The sequence below is a fragment of the Sipha flava genome, unplaced genomic scaffold (assembly GCF_003268045.1).
Source record: "Sipha flava isolate LNK unplaced genomic scaffold, YSA_version1 207_pilon_pilon, whole genome shotgun sequence".
Lineage (NCBI taxonomy): Eukaryota > Metazoa > Arthropoda > Insecta > Hemiptera > Aphididae > Sipha > Sipha flava.
In genome coordinates, this window is record NW_020272813.1 from 1286758 (window position 1) to 1299062 (window position 12305).

The window sequence follows — 12305 nt, forward strand, 5'->3', positions numbered from 1 at the left end:
AATATTATCTATAATCAATATTTTGTCGTATTTTATTTTATGAAAACAATTAACTTTTTTCGATATAACGATTTTGTTAAAATATATTTTTTATATAATTTTTTTTTTTAAGAAATATATGCATGGTCATGATTTTTTTAATATTTTATAAGAATGCAATTTATACTGACAGTAATATTGTTTATAATACTATTCATAATCTAAAACAAAATAATTGTCAATTAGAATATACAATTTATAACAAAATCTGCTAAAACTGCTTTATTCACTCCAATATTCAATTATTGCTTCAAGGTTATATGGTCGTATTTTTTACAATTATTATTCACAAAATTCTCGATACTTCATTTAGGGGAACTTGGATACTTATTTTTAAATTTGTATGGAAAAACATCGAAATTCTTTTAATACACTTTTATCCATATATTATTCAGTAAGAGATCTAAATACACTATTTGAATGTAAAATAATAACAGTTTTATGAGTATAGAAAGTCATAAACAATACAATTGTTATATTGCCTGTTAATAATTCATACGATTTATTATCACATCGTTTATGGACTATCAGATAAATTAAACTTTATCAAGAAAGTATAATAAAAGTAATAAAATAAATAAGCTTGTGAATGTTGTGAATATCTCAAAAATGACGTATCAGAATAATGACTATATATTAATGATTGAATAAGGAATTGGCATTCGAGGCGTTTAATATGCTAATAAATCGTAATGAAATTGAAAATGTAATGATTTTACATTATAATTTTCGATTCGTTAAAATATTTTAGCAACTAATCGTAATTGAATCGGTACGTATAAATCACGTTATAACTGATGATTATAATTTAAATTAATTATGTTTTTCAGTGTACAAAAGAAAATTTAAGAGGGAAGTTTAAAACTCATATTATTAGCAATTGTTAATTTATACTTTATTTTAATATTATATTATCATGATTAGAATTTGAAATTTAATCTAGTTATTGTACTTTCTCTTCCTTACAGAAAGTTTCATTGTACAGAAACTAAATGTTACTTACTTTTCTTGCATAAAGTATATTATATTGTATTGATTTGGTATTAAAATTTATATTTTATATTTAGTAGTGTATTAATTATCTTATCTGTTTTTATTTTATTAAAATTCGATCACGCATGTAATATTTTTTACATACCCATTGTATATATTATATAGGTATTTGTATTTTTTAAAGTAAAATAATATACGTATAAATATACACACACATACATACACCCATGTGTGTGTGTTCGTGTGTGAAGTTTCTAAAGATAATATAGATTATAGAATTTTAATGGAGTTACAAAGCTATTGATTTTCTTATAGTTTTTTTTCGGAAAACATTTATCGAAACTCTAATAATAAAAAAAGCTCTAAAGTTTCCTTACGAAATGTCTTTAAGTTTCAAAATATAATCAGACAGTTGTTTTAACAAAGAATAATTCTTTCAAATTTAAAGTATTTTTCGTGTTAATATTACAGTATGTGGGTGGACTATTTTTGAAAATTCTCTTTCTGCGTAGAATGTTGTCAATAATTCACTTATAAACATAGTTTTTTTTTATTTTATTTGTACTTAAATAAATAATAAAAATTATTAAAAACAATAATAATTTTATGTGTCATAATATTTTTAGAAGTTATTCGATCAAATATATTTAATTACGTACGTTTTTATTATAATAGGACGGTATCCTTAAAATAAATATGCCATGACACCCAGCGTCTAGTTCATAATATAAGTTACAGTTGTGGAATAGAACTGGGGCGTTTGAACCAAAATATAAAAGCGGTTTCTCCTAGAGGATGTAATTTCGTATCCTACCAAACCAATATATTTTCTTCTGCCTTGGGATTAGTGTAGGCATTCAAGTGTTTGAATATACTGCATCGTAAGAGATCATGATAACATCTATTTTGAGTGCGAAGGGAATCGTGTTTCTTTGAACTTAACTGAATCATTACATTAATTTAATCAACTTAAGTTGTTTCTTTCTTTATTATTACATTTGCATTGAAATAATTCATTTAATTAAATAATTAGTCATTAAAAGCTATTTTGACGTGAGATTATATTTTGACCCGTGTTCTTATAATTATGATGGGAAAAAAACATTAAATGTTTAAACATTGAAATTTTAATGAAATTTTATTTTGAAAATCAGATACGGTTTAGAGAAACCAGAATTCATTCCCTATTCGTTTTATAATGAAATGAGATAGGATAAGAATTTTGAAATTATTATTTACTAGCCATCGTTAAATTTAACTCTATTCGAAGTAAACACAAATGTAAAGACGGGTACAGAAACGGTCCGTTATCGACATACGGCTTTGTACGGATCATATCTTATAATTTAGTGCGTAACGATGTATTATAATATATTTATATTACATAATATATCTCGTAGAGACAAGAGGAAGTCGTAGAAACTAGTAGTAGGAAACCATTAAGATCTTTTTAGATCTTAGTATCATAATCAATAATGATACGAAACTTTTTGCTTAAATCATATCGGACATGGCGAAATCATTATATGATCTCTGTTTTGATATTAAGTACGAAAGTTTTCTCTAACCCAACAAAAACGTATACAATCGATTGGTGGCCGGTAAAACCTGTAATTCAATTATAATCGAAAACCGGACAAGTGCGAGCGAATACCAAACGTCCGTGATTATTATTTGCAATTAAAGCGTTACAATACACTTTGTTCTATTATACACTATTACGTATGCGCTTAGAGAAAATATTATGTTTGGTTAAAGTTTTTCGATTTTAATCGCAATGAGTTTAAAAATAATATCGACAAACGCCAATGCGGTATTGTCGATTGACACCGGGAGCGAAAAAAAACCGCAAGAATCCCATCGATTCAATAGTTTCAGAAACTTTTAACCGTCTTGCATCTGGAGTCGTGTATCGATACGTTAAGGCCATGGGCACTGGCACCATCGGCTCCGATCACCGAGTTGCTCGGCATGCGCCTTGAAAACTTATCATGATAAATTATTGTTTGATCTAGGCGCACCGTTTGGTAAAGTTTTCCAAAAATGTTTTGCAAAGAATTTAATTTCCGGACACTAGATTTTAATGTGAATTATAAATTCAATTAAATAAATAAATAAAAAATTAAAATCTTAATCCCGTTTTCTGCATTTCAGACTATGTTTCATATACTATTTTGTCATAAATTAGTCGGATGAATATGGTATTAAATTACTCGGTGTTCGGGCAATGAAAATTGTTATTAACTGCGCTGTACTTTTTCGATTAAAGTGTCATAATAAATAGCATATAATTGTATGATTGATCTGAAATTGATATTCAATAAAAACGTGTGTGATACTATTTATCGTTATGTATAAACACGCACAATTTATCATTTATTTTATATATTGATTCGGTGCAGCACTCGTAATTTAGCTCATTTCTTCGACAATGAACGACCAATTGGTCTCCGTGCATTGAACGCATATTTACATATAACGGAAACTTCCGTTGTACAATACGTTCACTGTAACTGTTGTGCAATGACTAACTTCTTGTTGACTGGATTCTCAAGAAATAAATTGTTTTATTACTATTGTTTTATTTTACTATAACTATTTCGCTGAAACCGAAATAGTTATAATTTTTTATATTCGTGCATTGCATTTCATAATATATCGCATACAAAGTTCGATTATGATTTAAATATTTCGTAAAACGAATAAAAACAATATTGGTCTCTAAAAGTTTTGAACTTACTAATCTAATATTAAGTAATGTAGCGTATACCATTTACAATTCATAAGTACAGGATAGTGAAAAGGCAAAATACTGTTATTAAATTTCTTCATGCGTGGTTACTTTATTTCATAAACTTCTCTTTCAAACCCGTTGCGATACATTTCATTGGAAATGCGTATCTCTGGAGAATCGTATTAAGTAAAAAGATACATTCGGTTTATTCATCGTACTTCACGAAGTACTTTAATCAGTTTGCGTATATTAGTTATGAATACTATTATTACAACCTTAATATACGTTTAAGCTGGCAAACCGAATACAGTTTTAAAAACATATTTAAAAACCGTATACCTAACTTTGAATGGAACGCACAGTGTTCAAATAAATTAAATTAATTTTTTTTTCTCCATGCGATGACGAAGCCTTGCGATTTGTGATTGTTTTAAACTTTTTTGTTCGCGTTTATTTCAAAACTCGCAGTTAAATTAATCTGTTGTGTATTCTAGTTGGGATTTCGCTTTTTATAAAATATTTTCGTGCAGTATATTCGCATCAATATTAAAGTGTGAGAATGTCGATACACTCTAAATGTCTACGATTGGTGATTATTTTTGAACTATTTTAAATATTATTAGAGCTGGGCCGATACCGATACCCGCGATATTAATATCGGCTGATATTGATACTATCGGTTTATTCGGGTATCGGTTTTTTCTTGAAACCGATATAATACAGTCCAATATAAATTTGCGTGTAATGGTGGTGGTTATACCGATTATGCTATTTTTAGATATATTATGTTATATTGGTAAACATAGTAAATATGATGCTATCATAATTTATATTCAGTTTCATTATAAATAAATAAATTTTATTTTTTTTTGTATTGAACATAAAAACATCGGCTATTAAACAATTATTAGGCTATTAGTTATTGAATTACATTTTTCTTTTTTTTTTAAGTTTAAAATTTGAATTAAGACTTAAATTTGGTTGTATAATTTGATTTCCTTTAAGAACTTGATTATGTTAATATTTGATTGGAGATTGGGTTGTAGAGCTTCACTTAATTTATGTGGTATGTGATGTTAGATTCTTGATTTTGCATATTTGAAACAATCAGTGAGTAAGTGTTTAACAGTGAACTCCACACTATATGATTCACACATGAGAGGGTCTTTTCTAGCCATGAGGTAGTTATATATATATATATAATAGAATATATATATAATTTAATTCTTTGTCCTACTTACCGCGGTTTATGATTTTATTGAATGGTAATACTAATTGATAAAGATAATAATCAATAGTTAATATTTATTAATTAATTAATTTTAAAATGAATTTTTAAATGTATAATTATTACTAATTTAATTTTTGTCATTTATTATTATTTATTTTATAACAATTATGAATAATGGTGCCTTCTGCCGCCTGGAATTTTTTTTTTCAAAATGTGTGGATGACATAACGAAAGCTCAGTGCACATTGTGTGATAAAAAAATTTCGAGAGATGGATTTAATTCTCTAGATTTTACAACATCCAATTTGCGTTAAAATTTAGATAAAGAGCATCATTCAACTTATACCCGGTTTAAACGTAAACACAATGAAAGTTACAAAAGTGTTGATTTAGCTGATGTAAGTAATACTTTATAAAATAAATATTAATAATTACAAATTTTTTAAGTGTTTTTATTGATTCTTTATTTTAATATTTTATCATTTTATTTAAATATTGATCTCATCGTTTAAAAGTACATAGGTACCTAATAAAACTTAAAGTTGAAAGTCATATTTTTTATGATATCATTACTTGTTAGTAAATATTAGTAATACACTAAATAAATTAAATTTATAATTTGGTTAAATTAATTTAAATTTCTCAATTCAGTTAGAATCAGTTCTTATTTGAATGTTGTTCAGTGCGGTTGTTTTTGTATCGCTCTCGTACGTTGCGTAATCTTCTAGTGTATACAAATTTAATATTTTCAATGTCTACCTGTGTAGAGTGCTCTGCTAAAATTTTATCACCCCCATCAATATCATGTTCTAACTGCCTAAAAGTTAGACACGTTAAATGTGCAAAAATCTCCAAAGATGAATTTGACAAGCTTACCAAACTAAACACACCTTGGTATTGCATAAAGTGTTTTGATAATAGTGATAGTGAAAATATACTTAATTTATATTATATCAAAAATCTCATTATTGAACTTAAAGAAAATTTTTTTGAATATAAAGAAACCGTTAATAACAATCTCATATCAATTAACAACAAATTGGATAATATAGATGAAATCATCATAGAAAATTCTAAACTTAAAAAGGAAGTAAGTCTACTAAAAAATAAACTCAAAATACTCGAAAAAGCATCAATCTCTAATGAAATAATAATAGATGGCAAACCCGAAGAAAAAAATGAAAATATTCCTGAACTCATGCTAAAAATCGCTACAAGACTAAATATTAAGCTTAATAAAATTTTTATAAATGATTGTTATCGTGTTGGCTCAATAAATCATACGAAATTCCCAAGAAGAATAATTGTTAAATTTATTCAACACAAAGAAAAAATTGACTTTATACAATCTCGAAAAGTCATGAGAAATTTTTCTACTTAACAATTAAATAGAAATGATGATTTACCTATTTATATCCGTGAAAACTTAATTTCAAACGGGAACAATTTATTTAAACTGGCACGTGATTTTTATAAAAAATTCACAAATTTGTTTGAACATCAAATGACAACATATTTCTAAGACAAAATGAGCCTTCAAAAATTATTTACGTAGGAAACGAACAAATTTTATCAAACTTAAAAGTAAATTGTAATCCTTTAAACTTATCAAATTTATATTAGTACTCATTAAAGTTTCTTATTATTTATACATAAAATTTTCGCTTATTTTTTTTTTTTTATTTAATTTATATTATACAAATTAATTATTACACCATTTTTAAAAATCCTATTTTTTTTTGCATACAATTTTTTGTTAATTAAAGCAAATTCATCTGATTTTTTTTTTTAGTATCAAGCCATAATTTATGTTACATCATAGCATCAATTAAGTCTAATAACATTCTAATCAGTAATGATAATAAATTAATAATACCTCGATTCCATGTGCCACCTGTTATCAAAATGATTTATTTAACAAATATGACATAACAAATATGTCGATATCTTTTCACATTATTATACCTTTTTAAATTGACTCTCTTAATAATTATTGTGGCAATTTAATTTTACAAAATTTCAATGAAACTAAAACAAATATATATTCTATAGAACTAATAAAATTTTCTTTACACACTATCAATGCAATTAATATTATTGCAATAAGTATTTGTTGTGTAAGAAAGAATTTTGATGAATTATGTTTAACTTTAGGATAGTATTCCGGTGGTTTTTGATGTTATAATTTTATATGAAGTGTGGCTCGGCAATGAAAATATGGATGCAAATACTTTCCAAATTCCGAACTACTCTCTCTATTTTTCTAATCTTAATGAAAACCAAAATAATGGTGTTAAGGTATTTATTAATAACTTAATAGCCTTAATTTCCAGTATTGATAACCTCGTTCAAACATATACTGCTATAGAAATCTTTATAACAAAATGGAATTCTACATTTTTAATTTATACAATATATAGATCTCCAAAAAATAATATAGAATCTTTTATCGATGAACTGGAAAATCTAATTTTATTTAATTTTATTTAATTTATTTTGAACCTTTAGTGCTAAAATTTATCGTGAACAAAGCTTCTGCTGCCAAAAGCTATAACTTATCGAATAGGTTATGATAATAATCATTATCTTAAAAACTACTCGTAAATTAATATGTATAAAATATTATTTCAAAAATCTTAATTAATTTAAATTTCAATAGATTTAACAAAATTTAATCTTGGCAGGTTACATACATTTATATACTTAAACCCGGCAACGACGGGTAATTCAGTTAATAGGAGATATAAATAAAGATTTGTTAAAAGATACGACAATTCAAAACAAATACCTTACATTGATGGCTGAATATGGCTATTTGAAAATGATTAACAAAATGATTAGATATGCATCAAATACTTGAATTGATCATATATTTATGAAATGTAAATCTATACAATTTTCCAAAGCTATAATTAGCCCAATTACAATAAGCGATAATTAAGCAATATTCTTCAGTCTTCTTCAGTATTCAATCCTGAGATTGGTTTGTAACAATTCTCCACTCTTCCTTATTACTTGCCTTCCGCTTTGTCTCTTCATAAGAAGTCTTGGTCCTCTATTATATGTTGCATATATTCCATTTGTGGTCTTCCCCTAGCATTTTTTCCTTCCACACAGCCTTCTATAATTAATCCTAGCAACCCATCATGTCTCAAAACATATCCAATCCATTCATTTCTTCTTTTTTTTATACTACTCCATAGAGTTCTTCACTCGGACATTCTTTCTAATACTTCCTCGTTTGTTATCATGTCTGTCCAACTTATTTTGAGCATTCTTCTGAAACACCACATCTCGAAAACTTCTATTTTTCTCCGTTATTTTTTGGCAATCGTCTAAGTTTCGCTGCCATAAAGCGTTATACTCCATACATATGTCTTCAGAAGATTTATTCTGATGCGTATGCTAATATTTTATTATAATAAGTATAATATAAGAATAATTTTATACTTAGTAAAGTCTAGAGGAAGTTCTCCTGTATTCAATATCTCCTTTATGAATTTAAAAAGCTCACTGCGCATTTTTTTCACCAGATTCTTTCCAAAGTTCTGCTTGGATTTCGTAAATTTCTGCAGCCTTCTTCTTTTTTAGATCTTTAAGTGTTTTATCAAATTCTTCTCTCAGTACACTATAATTTGAGCTATTATCCATTACTTCTTCATCCTCTATTTCTTGTCCCATGAGTTCTGACTCCTCATATAGCTGTTCTAGATACTTCTTCCATATGTTCCCTTTATGTATGTTCTCATAAATAATTAATCCATTGTTATCCTCTATTTCCCCCTTTTTTGGTTTTATAATCGTTAAAGAAATTTTTAACTGATTTATACGCTGCATCTCTGCTACCATTCCTCATTTGTACCTTTAATTCTTTGCATTTTTCCTCTAAAAAAGTTTCCTTTGCTTCTTTTGACTTTCGTATTACAAGATTTCTTAGTTCTCTGCATTTCGGCTGACTTTCAAGAGTAGTTTCATTCTTAAGCTTTCTTCTTTCTTCTATCATATATTCTTGCTATCTCTGTTGTAATCCATTCATTCCTAGGTACTGTTGTTTTATTTTCTTTTAGAGTCTTTGATGCTGCTTCTGTCACTGTGTTCTTTATAATACCCCACCTATTGGTTATATCGGTTCTCTCATTTATATTTATATTGTTTGTAAGTTCTTTAAACTTTTCATTTGCCTTTTCTTCTTTTAATTTATTTATATTCCATCGATCATTGTTTCTCATTGATGCTATGTTCTTGAATTTTAGGTTACTTTTCATCATTAATAGGTTATGGTCATTATCTATGTCTACTCCTGGTTAGCTCCTGCAGTCTTTTACTTGGTTTCTAAATCTCTTTTTGACTATAATATAATCTATTTGATACCTACCTATGTCTCTCGGCATTTTCCATGTATACCTTCTTCTTGGACGGTGATTGTAGTAGGTATTTGTTATTAATAACTTGTGTTTTGAATAGAAATTTATTAATCTTTCTCCTCTTTCATTTCGGTTTCCTAGACCATAATTTCCTATTATGTTTTCTAGGCTTTCTTTTCCTACTACAGCGTTCCAATCGTCCATAATGATAAGATTCTTTAACATCTCCTTTAACTTTTTCAATGATTTTTTCTATTCCTTCATAGACTTCTTTTATTTCTTTCTCACTGCTATTAGAAGTAGGCATGTAGACTTGATTGTATCAATGATTGAACTATGATTGTATCATTAGGTTTCGCTTCGATTTTAACCAATATTATTCTTTCATTGTACTGTACATATCCTTTAACTTTATTTCCAATAGCCTTACTCATTATTATGCTTACCCCTCTAATTCCTGGGTTATTTTTTGTAGTTCCTGTATGTATCAACCTGTATTTCCCACTCCATAGATCTCCAGCTCTTGACCATCTCATTTCTGACAGGCCAAGGATATCAATCTTCATTCTTGCCATTTTTATTTTCAAGTTTTCTAGTATCCCGCATTGCAACATGGTTCTAACATTCCAAGTAGCTATTCTTTTCCAATTCTTAATATTTTCTTTTTCTCCAGTAGTCTCCACCCAGAGATCTGATTGGGAGACTATTTTACCGCAGGAATATTTCACTTTAGAAAATGTCATGTTATTGCTATTTCTTGGGATGATTTATACGGTGGTCCCCCCTTGCCTTCTGTATAGCAGTACAGCCACCAGTTATACAGTTTTCGTATCTGCTGGCTGCTGTTTGGTGTGTAGCTGTTTCTATCATTGTAGGTTACCTGCACTTACACTCAATATTGTAGTAGCTGCTGTCCTGCTACAAGTCCATTTCAGTCACTTTTTACGACAGGCAGGAACAACTGATGGTCTATTTTAACCCCGACCAACAGGTGTAATTCCTTAGTATCGGAAATTTAATAACAAATAGAAGCAATACTCCAAATCCATTTACGACATCAAAAATAAATATCTCAAAGCTCTTAATATTTAATTTACAGAACAATGACCAACCATGGACATTCGTTGACTACAGTATGCAAGAAGCTTTTCGACTTAATAAAGTAAAATATTTAAAAAAAACAAGTATCATATTCTTTTTTTGTTCAAAAGAATTTAGTACTACTTTATAATAGTACCAGATCTCTAAAAATAAATGATTGGAAAGATGTAATGGATGTATTATGGAAGATAATCAAAAATATGTTTTATAAATGGTATATTTAAATATATATTTTTTATTTATGAATTAATTATTCTAAAATGTATTTGCAGGAAATTTAAAATAATTTATATAAAATTATGTCAAATTTGATAAATAAAAAACGATGTGAAAGAGTGTTTCCAACGGTGAAACAAATAGTTTTTTGTTAATGTTACTTTACGTTTTTTATATACTCAGAGTCAGCAGAAGTGTTTTTTTTTTAGATCATAAGGCTATTTTTTGCTGGTTAGGTTAGGTTATACATGAATTTCTTAAAACTCTATAACCGTTTACCTTTTGCCCCATCAACATTTTTTGATGTAATGCATTGGAAATATATAAATTGAATGAAAAATTTATTTCTTCAGAACATTATTCTCTTATTACGTTCGTGTTCCTTTTCTTAAAAATTAGGTTTTTTAAAATATACTTTTTGAACGAAGTGCCATGGTATACAATATAATGTGACCATTATAAATTTATTAGTTATTATTTATACAATAAAAATTATTGTTAATTAAAGATAATATTACATATCATGTACAGCCAAAATGCTCCTACTTTTCGTTTAAAGTCAAGGAAGTCTTTCTTGAAGATGATTAAAGAGTTACCAGACAAACTCTTACAAAGTAAGTTAGATGAGATGGAAACTTCGGAAAAGTTACTTTCTGTCTACAACTTAGACTAACCGGTATGAAAGACGCTGAATACGTCAATAAAAAATATAAGAACATGGGGATATAGAGAACAAAATATAAAATATGAATGTGGACAAAAATAGACAATGTCACACCTACTTGTACGCCTATCTTTCGGTAAGCAACCAAAATGTGATAAATACGGCTCAAATTTGGGCCAAAAGAAATATATAACCAATATACACTATCATATATCATTTAATTAGTGTGTTATAATTATTCATATTTTACATTTTTATATTATTTGCTATTTATTTATTTTAAACCATTCTAGTTCGTTGTATAAATTACATGTTTGTTTTAAGTTTTTAAATATATGTTGCCTGAAATGAGCAAAAAAACTACTAATCATGTCACTATAAAATATTAATACCTTATTTGAATAAATATATACATTTCTCAGTTGTTATTATTTGATGTCGCATTCACGCACGCTGATACTTTTGCGGCTTCTCGAGGGGAAATGCGGAAATCGGATCGTGCGTGTTATCTATGCAGTGTATGTGAATTTTGAATAATGTTGTTATCATTGGTATTGCAATTAATTAGCACCAATTGTTTCTAGTGTAACGGATCATAAACAGTACATCTTTGCGCCAAATATTTACAATCACTTAAAACATTTAATATGATGTTATGATGTATCTATATTATTTTTAAGTATTTTTTGGCAGGGGGACTACCCACCTACCAAATATTTAGAAGGATCAATTGCTCCAAAATAAAATCATCACTACGCCACTGTTCGTGACGTAAGTTAGTTTGTGTACTTAACAAATTAATATTGTGCCATTTTTTTTTTAAATTTATTTATTTTAACTCTATATCTCATATTCTACATTTTAATTTAAAGTATGGATCTACGAAATCAAGATTATATCATTTGTCTAATTAATGTTTTCTTTTGAAAGTTCAACAGAATGTGTATGTGGATAATTTTAGAC

General features: G+C 27.4%; 1 protein-coding gene across 1 annotated transcript; it reads right to left on the reverse strand.

The window, feature by feature from the left end:
- Positions 1 to 9654: 9654 nt before the first annotated feature.
- Positions 9655 to 10104, reverse strand: LOC112682581 (craniofacial development protein 2-like). Its single transcript, XM_025553214.1, has one exon. The coding sequence runs from the start codon at positions 10102 to 10104 to the stop codon at positions 9655 to 9657; it is 450 nt and encodes a 149-aa protein (XP_025408999.1).
- Between the last annotated feature and the right edge of the window lie 2201 nt (positions 10105 to 12305).